This window comes from Dipodomys ordii, unplaced genomic scaffold (assembly GCF_000151885.1).
Source record: "Dipodomys ordii isolate 6190 unplaced genomic scaffold, Dord_2.0 Scaffold35, whole genome shotgun sequence".
Classification (NCBI taxonomy): Eukaryota; Metazoa; Chordata; class Mammalia; order Rodentia; family Heteromyidae; genus Dipodomys; species Dipodomys ordii.
The window spans coordinates 4623779-4647638 of NW_012267251.1; the positions used below are offsets into that span (position 1 = coordinate 4623779).

General features: G+C 42.0%; 1 protein-coding gene across 4 annotated transcripts in view; it reads right to left on the reverse strand.

Moving 5' to 3' along the window:
* Positions 1–23860, reverse strand: part of Kcnt2 (potassium channel, sodium activated subfamily T, member 2) — a 262318-nt gene that overhangs the window by 106963 nt on the left and 131495 nt on the right. For all 4 annotated transcript variants that reach the window (XM_013017373.1, XM_013017372.1, XM_013017371.1 and 1 more), the window contains 4 exons: positions 14660–14840; positions 13393–13557; positions 11709–11845; positions 10028–10091 (listed from right to left, as the gene is read on the reverse strand). In XM_013017373.1, coding sequence (XP_012872827.1) covers positions 10028–10091; positions 11709–11845; positions 13393–13557; positions 14660–14840 — 547 coding nt within the window. The remainder of the gene's footprint in view (positions 1–10027; positions 10092–11708; positions 11846–13392; positions 13558–14659; positions 14841–23860) is intronic.

The window sequence follows — 23860 nt, forward strand, 5'->3', positions numbered from 1 at the left end:
GTCCAAAGGCTCTTTCTAGCTCCATGTATTCTGTAGGTGACTTCTACTTTGTCCAGTTTGTGGCTTTGATGTATATATCCAGATACATATATTTACCATCTATGCCTCACTTGAAACTGAAATTTGTAATCCAAACACCTACTTAACATTTGTGGCTGGATTTCCCATAGCTGTTTTACATTTCATAAGCTGAAAGTGTTAGTTCTTTCCCCAAACGTGCTTTTTCTTAAAGACTTCAATGTCATTGTACTATTCACATTTACCATGATCCAGCATATACCTTTGCCTTCTCTACTGTAAAAATTATATCTAATAAATTGGTAAATTGTGCCAGTAATACTTTCAAAACATCCCACAGCTGGGCACTGGTGCCTCATGACTAATCCTAGCTACTCGGAAGGCTGAGATCTGAGGTAGCGGTTCAAAGCCAGCCTGGGCAGAAAAGTCCATGTGAGATACTTATCTCCAATTAACAACTCAAAAACCAGAAGTGGAGCTGTGGCTCAAGTGGTAGAATGTTAGCCTTGAGCACAAGAGTTCAGGGACAGTGCCCAGGGCCTGAGTTCAAACCTCACAACAACAACAACAACAACAACAGAACATCCCATAACCAACCAGCTTTTCAATATCTCTGTTCCTAGCACATCAATTAAAGACATTATTTTCACTCACTCGCATTATAACTTGAGATTCAAATTTGTCATCTGTCCTTCATACTCCCTTGTACTCAAATACTTCTTTTCCACATTGCAATCAAAGAATTCAAAGCAAAAATCTAGGACAGGTCTTATTCCATTTCTATTCAATCCTTATTTAGAGTCAAAACTTTCTTCCATGTTTCTCTCTCCCCTTATGGTTCAAAAGCAAAAAGTAGAAGCTGTGCTGTATGCTCAGCACTTTACTTGGAAAGTTCTTTAACAAACTATTCAGATCCATTACTGTCAAGTACGACCTGACAGGAGACAGTGCTGTTCCGCTACGACTTTCCTCTGATTTCCAAGGACAGATTTCAGATTTATATTCCTATTCCAACCAAAATTCTCCTCGGGTCAACATAATCATTCTCTAAAACAACAACAGTCAATATATGTGTTCTCTGAGACAATACAAGTTTCTCCATATCTCTCTTTGTTCTGAGCCCTGATTTTCCACGGCAATCTAGGTTTTTTTCCCATCATTTGCCACAATACCCTCTCACGTTGTACTCATTGACCAATTCCAAGGCTATTTTTGGTTTTTTTTTGTTTTTTGTTTTTTTGGTCATGGGGCCTGAACTCTGGGCCTGGGCGCTGTCCCTCAGCTCTTCAGCTCAAGGTGAGCACTCTACCACTTGAGCCACAGCACCACTTCCAGCTTTTTCTGCTTATATGGTGCTAAGGAATCGAACCCATGCACTCATGTATGCAAGACAAGCGCTCTACCACTGAGCCAGCTTCCCAGCCCCATATTTCTGTATTTTTTACAGCAGTACACTGCTTCCAGTACTCCTCAAATCTGTATTTATTTGCAATGGCAGGAATAGCAAAGCAGTACAAACTCAATGATCGAATCAAGGACAATGTATTATTGTCTGTTAATTCTGATGTTTACAATCTGAAATCATAGAGATAGTAAGATTGGTTTCTTCTGGTATCAGTGAAGAGAAGCTTTAATTGATTCCTGTCTCCTCATTCCCATGTTCTTACATGTATTTTGGGTGTGTTTTATCTCCAAATGTTCACTCCATATAGAGAATTCATCTTGGATAATGTCCTACCAAAGTGGCTCTGTTTAGATTTGATTTTGTTTTCGTAAACATCCTGTTTACAAATAAGGTTATTTTCTGAACTAACAGAATGTAGGGCTGCAAGAAAATGGATTTGTCAGGCATAACTTAAATTTGGGTATTAGTTAAACTACCCAAGAAGTATAGAGAATTAACTAGAAAATGTCTGAGCATTACTAATATTTAAAATATAAAAAGCTTTTGAAAAATGAATGAAAAGAGTTAAAAAATTAATTCCACAAAGGGTAAGGCTACAAAGGCAATACATAAAGGGGGAAAAATGCATCCATGATGACTGAACCAAGCAGAGAAAATAAGGTGACAGTCAAAACTGCTCTGCACTACATAGATGATCCTCACAGTTTTAGAAAGAGCTTCAGTGGTAAGGACAGGGTGGGGCTGACAGGCCTGGGGTGGAACCCCGATTGTTGGCGTTTTTGTTTGGTATGGTTTTGTTGTACTGAGCCTAGGACTTGAACTCAGGGCCTGGGCGCTGTCCTTGAGCTTCTTTTGCTCAAAGCTAGTGCTCTACTACTTGAGCCACAGTGCCACTTGCAGCTTTTATTGCTAGTTTATTGGCAATCAGAGTACATAAGCTTTTCTGCCCAGAATGGCTTTGAACAGTGCTCCATAGATCTCTGCCTCCTGAGTAGCTAAGATTATAGGCACAGGCCACCCAACTATTGCTTTAATTTTTTTAATTTAGGAAGAGAGAATTGATAAGGAGATTTAGCTAGTAGGCTCTCCAGCCATTTTCAGTGGAACAAATACAAAATATCGTAATAAGTTTCACAAGTATGTTTTAAATAAATCATGTGTATATGTGTGTGTGGAGGGGTGTGGGTATAAATAAAGCATCAATGTGAAAAGTCAGCTTTTATCACCAAGGGAAATAATTCATGTAAAGAAAAGGTTTGAGGATTGGTATCGGAGCTATGGAGCAACGTGACTGAGCAGCTAGCTTTGAACAAAATAGTTCAGAGACAGACCCCAGGCTCTGAGTTCAAGTGCCAGAACCCACAAAAATTAGAAAGAAGAAAAGAAAAAGTTTTAGCCAGGCACCAGTGGCTCACGCCTGTCATCCTAGCTACTCAAGAGGCTGAGATCTGAAGATCGAGGTTCAAAGCCAGCCCGGGCATGAAAGTCCATGAGATTATCTCCAATTAGCCAGCAGAAAACCGGAAGTGGTGCTGTGACTCAAGTGGTAGAGCACTAGCCTTAAGCAGAAGAGCTGAGGGACAGCACCCAGGCCCAGAGTTCAAGCCCCACAACCGACAAAAAAGAAAAAGAAAAAGTTTGGAGAGTTGGAAAGAACTGGGTCTCTCAGAAATCTAATTAACACCTCTGAGCCTTGATGAAATCAACCTACAAAACAACATAATGGACAGAAAATACCTGGCATATGAAAGCTAATCAATAAATGTCAAATCTGTTAACTTTCTTTTTAAATTTTTTTTTTAATTAAGAGATCACCATGAAAATTCGGAAATCTGCATAGCGCTAGTAAAATGTTGATTCACAACTCAGTCCTATGTATGCATGCAAGTTCTTTGCAGAATTGTATTCTCTCTGTAACTGGTATCATGTTAAGAAAAAATAGGAAGGCAATTTTTTTAAAGGTACATATCATGCACTTTATTTTTTTAACATATGGAATAATCAGAGTTTGATCTTTGTTTTTGGTCAATACAAAAAAAGACCCTTTACTGTAGTAGCTGTAATTCAGTTATCTACTGATTTTCTAATATATCGTATAAAATTGTATATAGACATGTATTTATTTTTATAAAACATTGCTAATACCCAAGCAATAGATGTAATCCCTAATGGTTTATCATTTTGGTGTTAGTCAAAACTTCCCACTCTTTCTGAACATAAAGGTAGGGTCAGCTGTGTCCTGGTAGATTAGGTTACTAAAGTAACAAGAGCTTATTCATTTCATTTTGAAACTCAACAATAATAATTAGAATGTCACTTTTCAGAAATAGCATATCACTTTTGAAACTGTACTATGCCAAAGAAAATCAAACCAAAAGAAACAAATTTTATGACATATCTAAATAATTTAGAACCACATTGAGAAAATGTCTCTTAGGATGCCTACCATTAAAAAATGGCACCCTTTCTTCTTAAAAAATGCATTTTTCCCACAGTAAATTATTGTACTTTAGGCTTAGGTAGCTATAGACAGAAAGTATTTCAAGACACAGGCAATCTGTTAAAAATAGTTTTTGGAAATGTCCTGTGTAGGGACAAAAATTTCAAAAATTAGCCTGTTATTTCTTTATTAAGAACTCACAAACATTTCAGTAATAAATCTTATATATTTATCTCTGGAGCTGAAGCTAAGGGAAGAAGAGAATTTACTCATTCTTAGCTATTAAGCAAATATTTCTCTAAGGCTCGATAATAATTGACATTATGCCTTTGTTCATTGTTTAAGAAAGGAAAATTCTTTCTTTTGCTTAACTGTGTTAGTAAAATGTGAGCCTCTATGTTCAGTGTGCCTGTATGATGGTTTTAACGTGGCTTAAAACCACACTGAAAAGCACCCAGCCTAGGAATTAAGTTTTTGTTATTAAGATGTTTGAAACTTGTATAAAGGAGTTGCCGTTCAATGAAGTCATTCGTGAATACAGTCTTGGTCAACATCATCCCTTTCAACACCTCCCTCCTCCCTCCCAAGCATCCCTTCCTCCAATTTTCTTAATTTTGTTGGATAGGCATTGAAATTTGACTACGTTTTCCCCCCTTTCTTCTTGTTATTCATCTAGCCCCTTCTCCTGATTCCATTTCCTGGAAGTACCCATTTCCTGGTGTTCGCTTTGTTGACTTTTGACCTTTGATGACCTTTGTTTTAGCCTTTCTAAGAAATTACACTGTTGGGTTGTCCTCTGAAACTACACCACAGTTCTGTTAATATATTTGGGCATATTTGCATGCCACCCAAAGTATTCACTGATATATTTATACAGTAATTTTAGCTTCCACATATAAGCAAAAACATGTTACTTGTGTCTCTCCAGGCCTAACTTCACAACATAATTTTTTTCCAGGCCCTTCCATTTCTTCACAAATGATGCAATATCATTCTTTCTTGTGAATGAGTAAAATTCCACTGTGAATCGGTACCACATTTTCTTGACCCATGAAGTTTTGACTACCATCCGTTTGAGAATAGACAAAACATCTAGAAAGGGTCTGTGTGGTTCACTGTGAGTGATCTCAATGAAAATCTTGGAGAACTGACAGTCCTCAGCCACATGAAATCTGTGTGTAAAGCCCAGCCTCCTGGTCCTGCTAAGACATCGATGTCCACGGAACCATGGGAAATGCAAGGGGCAGTGAAGAAGAGTGGGAAGAACTCACTTTCCTCTGAGCAAAAGTACAAGAAAGCTCTCTTGCATGTGAAATGATTACATTGCAGCAAGACTGCAGGTTCAACAAAATTAAGAAAAGTGACGGAAGGGGAGCAAGGGTGAAAATGTTCAAAGGAACGGCATTGACCAAGACCATTGCATTCATAAGGGCTTTGTTGGAGGGCAACTCCTTTGTACAAAGATTCGAAAATATTAATAATGAAAAATTAATTCCTTGGCTGGGTAATTTTCAAACATGGTTTGAAAACAATGTTAAAATAGAGAGGAGGAATTATTAATTTTCTTCATCCTCTTAACTCCCAAAGAGAACCATTTACTTACAAGTCACAACGAAGAGGATTTTCTGGAATAAGGTTTTATACATTTACCACGTAGTCTTGGGGGGGGGGGGAATGTAAGCTAGCCTAGGTATTTCGCAAAATGTAGAAGTAATCAGCGTATTCACTTCTGAAGAGTCACAGAGCAGCCACCTCAATGCTCCTGAATGGACTTCAGCCAAACGCCGGAGAAGGACAAGCGTGGGTTAAGGGAATTGTTGAACCACCCTCTGTGTGGAACAGAACGTGTTTGCATCCAGACCATGCTAGATCTTTCCCAGCAGATAATTTATACCACCAGGGCCTGTTCACTACCAAGCAATACGGTGTTCTCCCTGCTCACGTTGCTAGCTAGTCATCAGACTGCACACAAACGCACACAAATAAATGTGTCTGGGTTTCCTTTTCTGAATAAGTCTACTTTGTTTGGATCACTGGGCCCACCTCTATGTACAAATAGTCTTAGAAACCATGAATGAGTGCTCATCTATCGGTATGTCCAGACAGGAGCGCATTAAAAATCCTCATCAGTCACTGAGGAACTGTCTCATCGAGGGCTGTCAGAGTTCCAAACATAAACAAATGAGGGATGCTCTGACGCTTGCCAAAGAGGAAGGTATATCAGCTGCACATTTGGTGGCTTCTCATGGGTATCTGTGTTTGTTGACCTTTCCTGTCTATCAAGACTATCAAGCTACCAGGACCCAGTAGTACTCTCCATGTTCTCGATCAGGATGCCCTTCCTTGGCCTTCACTTCCATTGGGCTCCCAAGGACCAGTTTGCTCTCCTTACGCCTCCCAACCCTTGCTCCTCTGCTACACCCACAGTTATCCTTGCTGCCTCCTTCTTGGCATGCTCTCTGAAGAGAAAACAGCTGTTTGGTTCTACCTGCTTTACTCTGCTTCGCTAGACATGTCTAGTCTGTGCGCCTTCTGAGCTACAGGTGGTGAACAAGGTTAAATATTCTCATCCGGTTTCAGAATGTTGAATTTCTTTTTTTTTTAGTATACTCACGCATATAAAAATATACGAAAGCAAGGTTTATGCAAGGGGTGGGGTATCTCTTGTGCAACTTCCTTGAACTTTCCATTTCATAAAATGAGTTTCCAGAAGCAGAGACTGGAGGTGTCATGGGGTGTGGGGATTTTGAGGTCAAGGGTGGGTGGGCAGACAAATGGAGAGAGGAAAGGTGGGTGAAGGGAGTCGTCAGATTCAAGGTACGTATGTGAACATGGAATTTGGAAAATTGAGGGCAATTGGAGAGACAGAGGAGAATGATGAAAGGAAGACAATGATCAGGATATACTGAATTTATATCCTGACACAGTGAAGGGAAACGCCTTTGTAATGATTAAAACCAAAAGAAAAATGCTTTCAAAATACACACACTTCCAATGATAAACTCCTTCGGTGTCTTTCTGGCATTTCAAAGGTCACATCCAGCTGGTAGGGCCAAGAGCTCATTTATCACCTCAAAACAGAGGCCTCATCTTTCAGATGAATGAATTTTAGCCTAAACAGCCACAAGTTAACTTCTATTTAACTAAAGCTACTGTCAAACCTACGCCTGCCTTTCGTTCCTATGAATAACAGCATTCCAAGCTCCCTAACACACAAACGGCTCCCCTTTCCAGTGGGACCGCCCCAGCGAAGCCCCTACACGCATTATTCTCTCATTCATCTCCATATTTCGCACTGTGGCTCACAGTATTCTTTCCTGATTTTTCTCCTTTGTTTGTCCTGATACTGGGGCTGGAAGCCAAGCATTCCCACTCTCCGGGAGCTTCTCCACTCAAGGCTGGAGCTCCACCGCTCTACTTCTAGCTTGTGTTGCAGAGACCGGAATGGAAAGTGGGGAGTCTTTCCAGGGGGCTTTGCTACGAAGGCTGCTCTGTGACAGTGTCCTGGAAACTTCCAATTCGCAGGTTTACCTGAGCACATCCATGTCACACGCCACAGCACATGCACGTCAGACGCACACCACAGATCGTATGCACTAACACCACACTCCACAGACACGCACACAGAGACCTTGGTGGGACGGAGATGTGAATGGGCCTGCTGGGGTTCAAAGAGAAGCTGGAAAGCCCTGGCACTTTCCCTGAGGAATCTTGTTTCAAGTTCCCCTAAACTTGGGGTGTCAGGAGCCCCAAGTTTCAGAAAGGACAGTGACCCGAGCTCACCCTGACTCCACAGTAAAACTTCCAGGGCGTGGAGAGTCGCTAGCAATGTATATGTGAAGAAATGCAGGGTAATGTCTTCTCTTCCTTAAAGAGTTTTAACCACCACTCACAGAGCCAGGCCTACATGGAGCCCAACTTTCACAGGCATCTGGCTCCTCTATTTCCCGAGACTTTTGAGACTCTCAGGTTCTGTGGTAAAAAGCATCCTCCGTCTCATGTCTTTCCTCTCACAACCTAAACTTGAACTTCTTTCCAGCCACGTCTGCTGCCGTTCATTTACCACTCTCTTAACCTTCCAAAATTCTACTGTGGTGACCTCAATTAACCAGCCCTTTGTCGTTGTGCGGTAAATATGTTCATTCATTAAATTCTTGCCAAGTTACGAGTGTCCACGGGAAATGGAACATATTGATAGGTGGCAAATTCCCAAATTCATCTTATAGAGAACTCTAGAAGATGTCAGACCTCCATTTCCGAATGTCTTCTCTGCTCTTGCTGCTCAGTGTCATGAAAGAGAGCAAAAGAATGTATTTTACCACAAAAAAAGTTAATACTTGAGGGGCACAAGATTCAAAATTACATTAATGTAATAATTAAAGACACACAAGACTATCATCAACTTGAATTCATTTGCTCAGTAAATATGTTTGGACCACTAACTGTGCCAAACCCACAAGGAAGCTACTGAAACTGCTTTCATGAGCTGAGAGGATCTGCGTTTAATTAAAGTAGTAAATGTGGAAAGGAAGGAAGTGATGACATATATATATATATATATATATATATATATACATCTATATGTACATATCTGCATATATATATATATATATATCTTTTTAAAAGAAGCATCATACAACTGTTCCAATCATTTGTTTGGTTTATGCCCAACTACTAGCTTTGGGGCTTCTGTAATGAAGAGCCACAAACTGGGTGAGTTAAACACAGGAATTGCTTGTCTCACAGCTCCTGCGGCTGAAGGGAAGTTGGCAGCATTTGTCCCCTCCAAAGCTGGGAGAGAGGTATCTGTTCCAGGCTTCTCTTTGGCTCCTAGTGAGTTTCTTTCATGTTCATTTGGAATCTTTCCTGTATCTACATCTGTCTTGAAATTTCCTTTTTTTTTCTTAAATAAGACATCAGTCTTTTTTTTTTTTTTGTCAGTTGTAGGGCTTGAACTCTGGGCCTGGACACTGTCCCTCAGCTCTTCAGCTCAAGGCGAGCGCTCTACCACTTGAGCCATGGCGACACTTCCGGTTTTTTGGTGGTTTATTGGCGATAAGAGTCTCATGGACTTTCCTGCCCGGGCTGGCTTTGAACCGTGATCTTCAGATCTCAGCCTCCTGAGTAGCTAGGATTCCAGGCATGAGCCACCAGCGCTCAGCTGACATCAGTCATTTTGGAGTAGACTGTGCTGTGTGACTTCAGGATAACTCGATTAAGGTTTCTAGGAACTTCTTTCCAAATAAGCCCAGGTTCCAAGCTTTTTAGGGTCAGGACTTTGAACATAAATTTGGTGGGGACATAATTTAGCCCACGGCAGCCCTCTTCAAACGAGCAAGGAGAATGCTGGTTTCATATTTGTACAAATCAGTAAAACACCGCAGGTAGGTAGAGGAAAGCATTCCAGAGGATGGCCTGCTGGGGACGGCAGCCCCCAGCACCTGTCACAGACTGCGTCTCCTTGGTAACCTCCATGCACCCGTGTCCGTTAAGGCCTATTTCCTATATGTCATCCTGTCTGCAGTAACCGCAGACATTACCCAGAGTTCTTGTTGGTGTGAGCACCATACACAGTTCAGCACCAAGATGGGTTTAGAAACCAGGACAAAATACTCCAGCACTTAAAAAAAAAAACAAAACCAAACATGCACTTCAAAGGTACTCTTAAGCCAAATGGAAGTCACAATTTAATCATGTATTTCATTAGCTTCTAAGTTTGCAAAACACAACACTCACCACACAAATCACAGACACCCTGTAAAAGTGCGACATGACTTCACTTACCTGCTGGGTGTCTTCCGGAAGTTCCCAAATTCCCAGTCCCCACCCTAGGTGCCTCAAAGTAGATTTTCATAAATGCATAGATATTTTCGGAAGTCTCCTGCACCACCCAGCCACCTGCCTTCTTTCAGAGCCCAGAACAACGAGGCCGCTTGATTGACAATGGACATAGCTGACAACAAAAACATCATCTAGTTCTCCGTTAGTTCTGATCAACAGAAATCCAGAGGATATTTGTGGATCAAAAAAGGCAGTAGAACCCTGTGTAGTGTGGCAAAACAGCTAAGAAATAGCTGCTGCTCATTGGTGCACCGATATATTTAATCTGCAGATTTAAAAAAAATTATGAACAACATCTTCGAAGGTGGAAAAGCACAACTTACAGATGAGGTTCTGTCCACCTCGCAACGGCTGCTCAGAATGAAACAGGCCTTAGCGTCATCCATCCTAAACACAGTCAGAAGAAGAGAGTCACACCGTGAAATCAGTGTGCTGAACCAACAAAAGTAACCAGAATTACAATGCACAGTCTATTTATGTATTTATTTTTTGTGCTGATACTGAGGCTTGAACTCAGGATCTGGGCACTAAATTGGCTCTTGCACTCAAGGCAAGCACTCTACCACCTGAGCTACAGCTCCACTTCCAGTTTTTTGCTTGGTAATTGGAGATTAGAGTCTCAGACTTTCCTGCCCAGTTGGCTTTGAACCATGATCCTCAGATTTCAGCCTCCTAAATAGCTAGAATTATAGGCATGAACCACCAGCTTCAACCCATTCAGTACAGGTGGATTGTGTGTATGTAACTATAACCTTAAAGAAAAGTTGAGTTTCTAGTATATCCTGACTGTATTTGACTCTGAATGAAAGAATTCTGTTGGGCTGTTTATTTAATTCAGTAGTTTATGATGGAAGTTAAAAAGAGTAAAGGCTTTCTTCTCCTATGACTGTATATTTTCACATATATGCTTTGCACAAATTACGGCATGCCATTGGACTCTGCTTGCTGATGAATTCCATGTTAGCTACAATGTCTCAGGTAAATTAAGAGTGCGAACAAAGCAATTCGGTATTGGTGAATCAAACTCTACTGTACATTTATTTTTCTTGAAGACGACTCCATCCCCCTCCCTTTGTGTGAAGGTGTGCTATATCTTAAATAGTAATAAAGAAATATCCTTTAGTGCTTGATACATAATGTTTAAAAACACAAGAACGTTTCTTTTCAAAAGAAGAAAGGGCTTATCATTCTGTTACACTAGGATAAAATAAACCTTTGCCAAAAATACTTTCAGTGGAGAGGAAAGCTGAAAGGTTTACGAAATGTATCCAAAGCAAACCGTTCTGAAAAGAAAGAAAACACGCTGATACACAACTTTTTATGATAAGATGAGTGTTGGCTAGCATTTGTAAATATTTTCACCAAGACAATTCAAAACTCATGCAGCTGACCTTTGCCGCTTGATTGGAGTCTTTACTCCTTGTTCTCTGCATTGGGCGACAGCAGGTTCAGTCTGCGCCCCTCGGGAGCCTTGCCCAGGCCTGGCAGCGCCGGGGTGGCGCAGGTAGATGGCTCACTGATCTCCTGGTCCCTGCAGCCCTCAGGGACCCTCTGTCTCCTCCACCAGACAGCACTAGCACTGTCTGCAAGTGCGTTAAAGGACATAACTCTGGCTCCTTCCCTTTGCTATCCCACATCCTTCTTAGTCCCATGTGTTTATTTGTGGAATCAAAGCAGCCTTCAGGGATCTGGGGACCACTCTAGCAGGGAGGCTGGATGGGCCTGGCAGCTATTACCAGCTGAGCTAACCCTGCTTCCCCGTGCGTGGTGCAGACGCAGACGGCTGGAAGCCATGGGTGTGGGGCGAGGCTGGAAAGAGGAGGAAATGCATCGATGCTCTGATTCTGACCCTACCAAGTCCAAGTCTGACTCCCACATTCAAATACACATTTGAAAACAACCTTGCAGCACTGATAACTGCTACAACTTGGAGGAGGAAAAAAAAGACACCAAAGCATCAGAAATGGTAACCTTTAAAACGGGAGCAGAGATCAGTACACCTACTTTGCTCTCAATAGATCCTGATCTTTGAGAGCTGAGCCTTGAAGGTAGATCACTCGCTGGGACCACATCGGAATCTGCAAGACCCTGCGAACTTGCACGTCCATCTCCGTAGGGCATAAAATCACCACGTAATAATCCTGTTCGAAACAAAATGGGAGGGGTGTGCAAACACTTGGTGCTTTAAGTGACATACCACACAGGTAGATTCAACAGTTAAAAGAAAAATTGAATGAAGGCTCAATTCATAACTTCATTATCATCCTAAATGATACCTTGAATACCAGGTAGAACCCAAAGCTGCCACTGTGATTTATATTATTTGGTGACAATATTATGAACTGATCACTTGGAAAAATTGTTGATGAGCATTTTGAAGAGCAAGAGGTACCAAAAAAAATGAAAGGGTTTAAGATCAAAATATTAGGAAATGTGTAGTCCTTTGGAGAAAATGCAAAGGCTTTCTAAATGATAAAATGATTTTATTTTTGTTGTTGTTGCGATTTTTTTAGTCACTGTTATTAATGAGAAATTTAGAAAAGGGTTACAATTCCATAAGTCAAGCAATGAATCAATGCTGCTTGGCCAATGTCACCCTTCCCTCACTCTCTCCCATTTTTCCCTAATAAAACAGTTTTAAGTAAGTGTCTACATCAATATTAGATTTAATTATTTATTGTAGGATCAAATTTCTCCCCACAATAGATTTTTCTTAATATATACAGACTGTAAGTTATGAAAAGATGATTTTACTCTAAAACATGATAAAGAACTTCTACAAAAATACAAAGTCATGAATATGAAAATAGAGGAATGTATCGTACAGTTTTCACTTATAAATTAATTTTAATGTAAACACATAATAGTTAAAAGGGTCTCCAAAGTATTTTCTTTATTTTAAGGGAAGGATTATTAGATATACTTATTACTGTGTTGGTCTTGACATTATTCTACCCCTTGACAAAATCTGATTGATGAGGTACAAGACCAGTAACTCTTAATTCTTCAAACTATACTATTTTCAGCAAGCAGGAAAAAAGAAAGCTAAATCTCCATTAACCCTGTACTCTGAAAGTAGAAGAAATTTCCAGAGATTTTTATCTGGACAGACAAACAAAAAGATCTTTCTTTATGTTTTTAATTCACCTAATTCTTGTGCCATTCTTGGAATTTACTGCACCTATAAATAGAACTTCTTATATTCCTGAAAACAAACAGGCAAAGGACCTTCCAGACTTCTAAAATTCCCTTGGCAATATTTTGCTCACTTCTCAAGTACACAAGGGAACAGATGACCTTACATTGGCACCTTCATTGTTTTATTACATTTTATGTTAAAATTCACTGTTTCATTTTTAAAAAAAGAAAAGAAAAACATCACTGATGCTTTACCCAAGAGGGGAGAAAGCAACCTTTTAATTCAAAGAAAATCCTTGGTTTCCAGAATTAGCATAATTCCATCTGGTTTTAAGTGTAGATACAGAAAGAACTTTAAAGTATTGTTTATCCCTCCTGCAGTTTTTCTATGTTCCCGGTTATATTTGTAGTTCATTTACTGCTTCTAAATTTCGAAATACATAAATAAAAACCCTCCAGCATGCTGGCCGTCTGCAGGGCTGCTTAATTGGCTTTGACAAGATGTTAGCATGGATGGTGTGGTGTGGTGAATAATAAAATCCAAGTGTACCTGTAGTCGCGGATGCGCATAGAATTCATTTAAGAAGTCCATCAGTAAGTCGATCTTCAGTGAGCTGACACACAGAACAACATGCTTTTCAGTCTGGGCCCTGTGGCGGCTGTAGTTACCTCCTGACTTTTGTCTTTCCATCCACAAGTAGGCCAACTGCTCAAACTGCAGTGAGTGTATTTTTCACATGGGAAGGAGAACACCAGACACACAAACAGAAAAAAAAAATCAATGCAGGACATCTACTGTTCACTTCACTCAAGTCTTTCAGATGGGATGTGGTGAGAATAAAATCATGATCATGGGATTTCTTCAGAGTCTACCGAGGTCACTAGGGAGCTTCAAGTCTCCAAAGAAACATACTAACATGAGGTTACTTCTATCAGGCCTATCCTATCAGGCCAATAAGATGTGTGTTGTCCCCCTGATTTTGGCTTGCTGTGTCATGGGCTGAGGGGAAGAGAAGAATCCCCTGTGCATTTCTACACATTCCTCCGCCTGGCTACACTCGCGTGTCTTGCAAAGGTCGGAGGCAGGACCTCGTGCCCAGTGCCACCTTCCAGAAGTGCAGAAGCTGACCTGGGGGAAGGGAGGGCACACAGGGCGAATGTCAGGAAGACACAGGTGGAGGGGAGGCCATTTTTGTACGTGTTTGAGGTGCTTTTTGATACACCGGGGACCACATTGTGGAATTAGCTTGCAAGGCTAAATTGTATTTGTCATTGATGCCCTCGACACCAAGGACTCAGGATGTGAGAGGTTAGAGACTGCTTCTACTCATCTGTAATCACATTGAATATTTCTGTCCCTTTGGGAGCTCCGTAGTCACTGCCCAAAATGGGACATTGCTATTTAAAGTCCATGTCTCCATTTTGTTTTCATCCACCAATACAGCGAATAAATCTTCACTTCATTGCAGTGTACAGATTTAGTGATTATTCACAAGAAGGAATTGAATCCTTCCCAAATTCACTTCTTTCATTTGTTGGCCAATCACTAAAAATAATCGTATCTTATGATGAATATGGTTGTCATTGTGTTGAAAAGGAAACAAGTAACTGAAATCATATGAGTTATCAGCTGTGATTGGAGGAAAAGAAACAACTCAGTGTTTGGAATGAAATGTCAAAAAAATGAGCATTTCTGAAATAATATAAATAGTTGACATGATGATGAAATAAGCCAGCCTGTGTTTATTGTAGAATGTGAAAGAGTCAATCTCATAGGAGTTGCATGCTTCTATAAAATGAACAAAGGTCGTGTTTACCTGTATGGGTAAAACCACCAGAGCAACACAGATCATCGCAACCACAAACAGCTTGGAGGGCCAGGTCTCCGGGGTGACATCCCCAAAGCCCACAGTAGAAAATGTCACAATGCAGAAGTAGAGGGAGTCGAAGAGATTCAGCTTCTTTCCAATTCGCTCCAGATGCTGGATTCCGCAAATGCTAAAAAAGCAAAAGGTGTACTACCATTACCACCTGCATGTTGGACATGGGGTCTCCCATCACTGTTCTCCCAGAGACAAAACATGTCTCAGACAGCCGAGCTCTCTTGTTTTACAGCGCATGTTCTCAGAAAAATATCGGTTTGAAGTGTTCAACTACACTAATCAGAGAGAATCTTATTTTGGCTAAAAGCCAAACTATTATGATGAGCAAAAATGCTAGCGGAAATATCGAATCCATTCATAGTCATTCATGTAAGCATGGAGATCAGACACTGCTAAATCTCATTCTGTTTGAGACAAGTAAGGTTAACGGAAGCAAGACAGCACACAGTTAGAAGACGCCTCCAAAACAGGGGTATTACAGGGCATCCGCAGTAGCACTGCTCCTCGTTCTAAGGAGGGAATAACAATGAGTGACAAATAGGTGACTCCTGCTGGAGGTTTCTGCAAACATGACAGTGTAGCACTCCTTTATTGGAATGATGGCGTGGAGCCAACCCCAAATCCTCAATGCAACAATAGTAAAATGGGAGGTGATTAAGGAGTGGAGGATGGAAGTCCTTCAAGCTGGACAGGAGAGACTCGCGGAGCCCCTTTTTGTCCTTCCGCTTTCTGCATTGTGAAGATACAACAAGAAGACGCCATCTTGGAAGGAGACAGAAGAACAAACCCTAACTGAATATTTATCCTTATAGATCTCGATATTAGAAATCTCAGCCTCTGACTCAACTAGCAATACATTTCTTTTGTTTATAGCTTATCCCATCTCAGATATTTTTGGTATAACAGAAGACCAACACAGATTTTAATACTAGAAGCTGGAAGTTGCTGTACCAAATACCTAAAAAGTCCTGGAGCAGGTTTGAAACAGGGTAATGGGCAGAAAAAAATTGAAGGTAAGTGACAGAAAAAGTCTTGATTGTCCTATATGGGGTGGTAAGACAGTAATTCTGTAAGGGATCAGAACAGGAGAGTCGAAGAGAAACTAATCTTCTTAAAGATTGCAGAAGTAGTCATAACTAGAATGTCGGTAGCCACGTGGACAGTGAAAGCCATTCTGGCGAGTTATTAGACAGGCACGAAGAATATTTTCCTGGGAAGCAGAAGAAAGGCCATCTGTGTCACACAGTGGAATCGCTGGGCTGAATGCTTCCATGTCTTCGGATTCTGTGCAAGGCAGAACTTAGGACCGATGATGGAACTAGAACTTTTGGCAAAAGACATCTCTAAATTAAGGAAGTGTTCTGGGTATTTCAAGGCAGCTCCTGACGGCATGCTAAAATGGGAGAAGACAGAAGTGGGTTCAAGACGGCATTTCTAAGCAAAGGGTGACAAAACACGGATTTGGAGGAGTTACATCCTGTCCAACGTGTGAAGAATGACAGAAACAGTGCCGAGGAGAAAGCACAAAGGGCTGGAGGTTCCCCGGAGCGGGGAAGCGCTGTCCTCCCTGCCACGCTGGCGGGCGGCTGCCTTTGAGTCGCCTCAGTGCGCCTTCAGGGCACAGGCTGTTCCAAAGGAGGGACCCCAGAGCCCCCTGGGCTTGTCCTGAGGGACGCTTCGGGCCCCTTATCCTTGCACTGGGGGACAACATTTGGGGACAACCCAGGTATGTTGCAAACACATCCTAGAGCCGCTCCTGGGCACAGGGGAGGGGCAGGGACAGAGAAGGCATGGCGCCACAGGTGTGCAGCGTGACTGGCCTCTGAAGGAAAGCTACGCAGGCCTGGAAGTTCCAAAGGGCGTTTCTGGGGCCAGAGAGAGCAGGACCACCAGGCTATCCCTATCCCTGTCATCACGCTCCCTGACCTGCAAGGCCACCACCGCCAGCCCAACAGAGATGAGGCCCAGACCCCCCCCCCCGACCAGGGTGGGCCGGCACCCAGAGGCTTGGGAGCCAACCCCTTTGCCGCTGACCGCTGAGTTTAGAGGGTCTGACATGCAGCCAAAACAATGTACCCTTTAACCTCAGGCCTTCGCATTGTTTGCTATATTGCGTAATGGTGCGAGTTTAGACTTTCAGAGCTACCAGAAGGCGGTGAAATGTATTCTGTGGCTAAGAAAAAGGCATAAATTGGTGTAGCCAAGCTGAAATGCTATGCGTTGAATCTGTGTTCCTTCCCCCCCCCCCAAAGAAACATAGAAACATTCATGTTGAAAGCTAAATTCACAATGCAACCGTATTAGAATGGAGACTAGAAGCTGAGTAACTCAGGAGCAGAGTGCTCTCGGGAGCAGCAATCCTGACGTGAGGGGTGTGGTGGCTGGACAGAAGGCCTTCACTGCACCCCACACTTGAGGAAGCCTGGCCTTGGGCACGTGAGTGTAAGAAGCCAATGTATGCTGTCTATAAGTTGTGCAGAACCAATGCAACAGTGATATACACAATACATTGGAAAGGATCCGTACAACTGGGAGGGGCAGGGAGAGGGTAGGGGAGAGAAAGCAGGAAAGAATTGAGAGTAGCAGCAAGGTTGACAGGAAATGTACTCATCACCTTATGTATGTAACAAACCGCTCTGTACATCACCTTGACAATTAAAAAACGTTTAAAGTATTTCATTATACCAACCCAAATGCCCTACACAGAATACAGTCCTATTCAGGGAAAGAAAGAAGGGAGAAGGAAAGGAGGAAGGGGAGGACAAAGGAAAGAGAGAGGAGAGGAAAAGGAGAGAGGGAGGAAGGGTGGAAGAAAGGGAAGGAAGGAGGAAAGAAAGGGAGGGTGGGAGGAAGGGAGAGGGAGAGAGGGGAGCTGGGAGGAGAGAGAGGAAGGGGAAGGGAGGGAAGGAGGGAGGGAAGGAAGGAAGGGAGTCCTGATACATGCTACAGCACACAGAAACTGTGCTGGGTGAAAGCAAGTGACAGGAAAATGAACACACACACTTGTGTTTATATGAAATACCCAGGAAAGTGACATCAAGCAGATCAGAGGTTGGCCAGGACTCATGCTGGGAACTGAATGATGGACATGTTAGAAAGCTGGATGGTGGCTGTGGCTGCCACCTAGTGAGTATGTATGTTAACATGTGATTTAATTTACGCGTAAGGCAGTGAGTCTGACCATGTGTGAATGGGGTTTCTGTAAGGCTTTCGAGGAAATCAGTGCATGATTTTGAACGTCCACTACATTTTTTTGTTGCAACAAATAAACAATTCATTTATGTCCTGGAAGAAATAAAGTAACACCCAGTTCCTTCCCAGAAATATATTCTCTAGCCTTTTTACAACAATCTCCCTGTTTGTCTAAGGTAAATAGCATTAACCTTCATTCTTGAGGGTGTTGCTAATAACAAACATCAAGGCCTAAGGTGGTGAAGACTGGAGAAACAGACAGACGGATCAAAGAGCAGAAAAGAGGAAATCGGAAATGATCATTTTCCTCCTGAAGCAGGAACAGGTGTTGGGTTTGTTTTCTTTCACTTCTGGTTTCCAAACTGATCCAGGAAAAGGTATTTTAAGAAGAGGAGGAGGATTACAATCCAGCAGAGACAAGGTGAGTGGTGAAGCCCTCGGTCAAAGAAAACACTCGGCTCAAGTTGACATGGTAGGTGCAAAGGTTTGTTTGATCGTTAGCACTTCTAAATCAACTCACCAACCCAATCATCAAAAACTCAGTAACAACTTTTCATAATACTTAAAATTGTAGTGCTTACAAGTAAAATAAACCATGACAGAGAATACACCAATAGTTAGTCTAGGCACAGAGGGATGGTTTTAAATGCCAGCACAGGTCCTCTTCCTTCCTGCGGCTCTTCTGCAATCTCGTCTTTGATCGCCTCTTGTGCCTTACTTCATTCCACCACGCTGACTTTGGCGCTGTTACTTAAACATGGCAGCATGCACAAACTCCAGTCTCAACATGTAAGCAGTCTTGTCTCACGCAGCATGGCAGCACCGGGAACTGAATCCTGAGTTTTCGCTCTGCTCTTCCCAGACTCACCAACATGGTAAATTTAGTTCTCCTGTTGTCTCAGCCAAAATCCCGGATCCACCTTCCTTTTCTCACAATTGACATCCAAATTCTCAGCAGCTCCTGCTTCTAGAGCTCAAAGTTCATCCAGGGTCCTCAGTCACTACCCACCATCTGCACTGCTCCTGCAAGGATGCAGGCAGCCATCTTTGTTCCCCAAACTGGAGCAGATACTCCAACTCTTCCCCAAGAAGCTGTGGTCCATATTTCAGGCAGACTTGGCTTGGAAAACCATGCTATGTCTCCCCTGTCTCACTAACACAGGAAGCTAATGTTATTCCATTTGCCCACAGCGTACCCTGGGGTCCCTCCCCTCACGGTCTTTGGGGCTCACTTCCTGTTCCTTTGCCTAGGGTTCTTTCTTCCATGGATAACTGGGATTGCCACTTTCTACCCAACGAAAGACACATGGAATGCCGACCCCTGGATGGCCTGTTTTCTCTGTGTGGCACCCAGCTGTTCTAGAGTCTCCTGGCTAACACCTTCCCTTCCGCCAGTCTTTGCACGAATGCCACTGAGCTGTGAAGTCTTCCTCACCCCTCACACACACGCCAGGCCTCGCTGTAGAAGGGGAAGTTCTGGGATTCCTTTGCTTAATCGTACAAAGCATGTAAAATAGTGCCTGGAACACACCAGTGTTCATTAATTAGAACATAAAATCTGCAGGCCTCTGCTCCTTAAACTTAAATCACCAAGCCACTCAGACTGCTGGGATATACATGAAAACTAATTTAGGAAAGAAAAGCAAAAGCAAGCAATACTATTTATCAGACTGCTGACTTCATTATTGACTTGAACACAAGACAGTGGCAAGATTAAATACCTTTCAGTCAACAAACTCGGACCCTGTGTTACACAAGTCACCGCAACATGGGTTGAACATTTGAACTTAAACTATACAACTCCCAGAAGAATACAACACTCCTGACATGAGTCTTGGCAATGATATCTTGTATTTGATATTAAAAACACTAGAGAAAAAAAATAGATGAGTAGAGCCACCGAATTCTAAAAAGCTCCAATTCCAGAAGAGTAGGAGAAAATATTTGAATTTGGAAAACCATTTATCTAATGAGGGATTAATTTTAAAACTTTATAAGAATCTCCCATAAATCAAGAGCCAAAACAAAGAGATAGAGATTTTAAAAAGGGAGAGGAAAGAGAGAGAAAGAGGAAAAGAAAGAGAAAGTGACAGGAAGGAAGGAGGGAAGGAAGGAAGGAAGGGAAGGAGGGAGGGAGGGAGGGAGGGAGGAAGGAAGGGAGGAAGGATGAAAGGAAGGAAGGAAGGAAGGAAGGAGAGACAACAAAGAAGAGAGGGTGAGAAAAGGACAAATATTGGTGATTCTGTTTACAGAAGGTATCCAGAACAGATGGAGAGGGCGGGGTACACCTGCAAGAGGCTGGAGTAAGCAGTAGGGAAAGAGGAATTGTGCAATGCCCAATAATTGAGTATAAACTTGCATTTACGAAAGACAAATAGAATGTCTGCTTTAGAATGTTTACCTAAAATACAGCCATGCACACTCAAGCTAAAAGGGTAGATTTCATACTGAAGATTCATAACATAGAGTCACATATGTATTTTCCTATATTGCGAGGACTACAAGGGTATGCATAGTACCTTGATTATGGCTTTGGTATCATAAATGTATGCTTATGTCAAATTCATTCATTGGAAAGATTAAACTACACAATTTTCGTAGAGTGGATATTCTTCAATCAATGATAAGATAAACACTTCTTCAATATAGGCATCAATCACATGACCCCACAAATCTGTAAACTCCCACAAAATTGTAATCAACATCAACCTGAAATACTCAAGTGAACAGGGCTGGGAAGGTGGCTCAGTGGTAAAGTGCTTGCCTATCATACATGAAGCCCTGGGTTCGATTCCTCAGCACCTCATAAACGGAAAAAGCTGGAAGTGGCGCTGTGGCTCAGGTGGTAGAGTGCTAGTCTTGAGCAAAAGAAGCTCAGGTACAAAGTCCTGAGTTCAAGCTGAAGGACTGGCAAAAAAAAAAGTTCAAGTGAACAAAACAGCATTACTCTCTCTAATAATTTGTGCTCAAGTTCTGCATTTGTTTCAGTTAGGAACTCATAGTATTATAATAAAGAAAAAGTTGGAAATATAAAATGGACATGATTTACTTACTGAATTTCATGATGAACTTCCTGCAATTCATCTATCTCATACATAAATTCATATATGATTTATTAGAGCTGGGTGTTTTACTGGATAGAGAAGATAAAATTATAAATAGGAGATAGCTCTTTCACCCTAGACAATTAACAAATTAATTTAATTACAAAAAGCAAAGGTCAGTCCTGGTGCTGATGACTCATTGTTGTATTTCAAACTACTTTGGAGGCTGATATCTAAGGAGATTCAAACACAGGCTTGGCAGAAAAGTCCATGAGATTCTAACCACCAAAAAGCTGGAAATAGAGCTGTGGCGCTAGTTGTAGAGTGCCAACCTTGAGTAAAAAAAGCTAAAGGATAGTGTCAGGCCCTGAGGTCAAGCCGTATTACTTACATAAACACACACACACACACACACACACACACACGCATGCACGCACACACACATGCACACACATGCACACACACAAAATCAAAAAGGTGAAATGAATGACAATGACCCCAACTTTAAGACAGCACAAATAATACTATTAATTAATATGCAAGCACTTTTTACTTGCTCAGTTGCTAACTTAGGTAAATTGCTTAAGCTTTTCAAATGCATGCTCAGTTGAGAAGTCAATGTAATAATATGAGCTCCTTTAGTGGTTATTATGAGGATTAAGTGAAGAATGCTCCATGAATGCATGGCCCATACTAATATTCAATGAATTCAAAGTAATGGTCTGATGTGCTTCCAGCCTCTGAAGCATCGAAACAAGCCCAATATAAGGACCTGATACAGGCACAGAAGTAGTACAGAGCCCCTGTTTTTCTATTTGAGCAGAAACAAGTGCTCCCTTTAAGAATACAGCCAGGGATGAAGGACAGGGACACAGAGAGATGAGAAGTCGAATCTGCTTCCCTGCCCTCCGCACATGCAACCAGGATTATTAGCAGCAGGCTTTAAAAAAAAAGTAGCAATGGTCTTGACCAGTGCTTTCAGAATGCCACAACCCAGCAGCTTCAGGGAAGAAATATAAGTGACCAGAGAAGCCTCCAGAAGACTTAGGCAATAGACAAGGTCAACCCGTAATCGTTAACTAGTTAGAAAGAGGAATCGTTTGCTAAGATCAGATGACCTTCCATGGCTCTCTGACATCATTCACAGAAACTGGCAACTAATTGTTGGGAAAGCAGGATGAAGAGAAAAGAAGTTTCAAAAAGAGGAAAGAATCAAGAACAATTTCTGGGTCAAAAGTGTCATTAGGCCCTTAGCTCAAGTCCTAGTACTGGTGTCTGTGAGGTCACACCTGCGCATGCACGCATGTGTGTGCACGCACCACACACACACACACACACACACACACACACGACAGATTGAGAACCAATGGTTTTTGCCTAAATCTCAAGAGACGTGATATGTACAACAAGTATTCAGTGAACAGGAATACATGATTGCTCCACAGAGGTCACTCTGGCTACAGAAGGTATGGAACACACTCACAAGAAATGTGCATAAGCCACACACCCAGCTCTTGTTACAAAGAGGTTATAAAGTTTCGATGAACAATGTGGTGATTAAGAGGAACAGAATTAGAGGTATTTACAGAATGTTTAAGAGGTTAAATCCATGGGCTTCATGGATGGTATATTGTGCAGAAGAATCAGAAATGCTAAGACTAATTGCTATAAACCAGGTGTCATTAGCTCATACTTATAATCCTATCTACTCACTGTAAGGTCCTCCTAGATGGCTAGCAGACTCCACCCTCCTCGCAGCAAAGTCTCCACCCATTACCTGCGTTACCTAGGCAACTGGGACACCTGGAAGAGGTCACATCTGCATCCGCTGAGGTCACATCTGAATTTGATGTGGCCACACCTTTCCCCGCCCATACCCTACATAAGGCCTAGCCCAGGCCCAGACGCTCTCTTGCTCTTGCTGCTCTTTTCTTGCTCTCTCTGTTCTATTCTAGCTCACTCTCTGTTCTTTTCTTGCTCTCTCTCTTTCCCAGCCACGTGGAGTGCCAACCTTGCCTGGTCCCAGCAGGTCTACTGAATAAACCTACCCCTTACCTGAATACCACGTGTGTGGTGCAGTTCTTACTCGGCTACCTCTTTTTAAAAACCTAACACTCACAAGGCTGAGACCTGGAGGATCTTGGCTCCAAACAGAAAAGTCCACAAGATTCTATCTCCAAAATAACTAGCCAAAAGCCAGGCTGGAGCCATGGTTCAACTTGTAGAGAGGCCAGCTATGAGTTAGAAGGCTAAGTAAGTACCAGGCCAAAAATTCCTACCACACTCAGCAATAGCACATACACACACACACACACACACACACACACACACACACACACACAAAGAACAACTCCTATACAGCTAGGTGGCCCAAAAGAATATGGGCAATTTTAGAAATAGATTTTTTTTTGGGGGTCCGGTCGTGGGGCCTGAACTCTGGGCGCTGTCCCTCAGCTCTTCAGCTCAAGGCTAGTGCTCTACCACTTGAGCCACAGCGCCACTTCCGGCTTCTTTCTTTTTGCTTATGTGGTGCTGAGGAATCGAACCCAGGACCTCAGGCATGCAAGGCAAACGCTCTACCACTGAGCCACCTTCCCAGCCCCTAGAAATAGATTTTATAGAAATTATAACAGAAATTATCATCTGTGAATAGTGCTTTTTTAAAAAATAATCTAAGATGTAATGTCACTGAAACAACTGACTATCAAAGTTGTGGAAAAAAAAAAACAAAAGAAAATTGGCCTAAGAAAATTTTACCTTTACATAAATGTCAGGTTCTTTCTGGAGCAAAATTTAACCTCCAATGGAAAGAAAAGTCCAGGAAACTGGCTTGCCACCCAACTTACACTGAGAATAAATCTGAAATGGAGTTTAGCACACACAATCCTTAATAACCCCT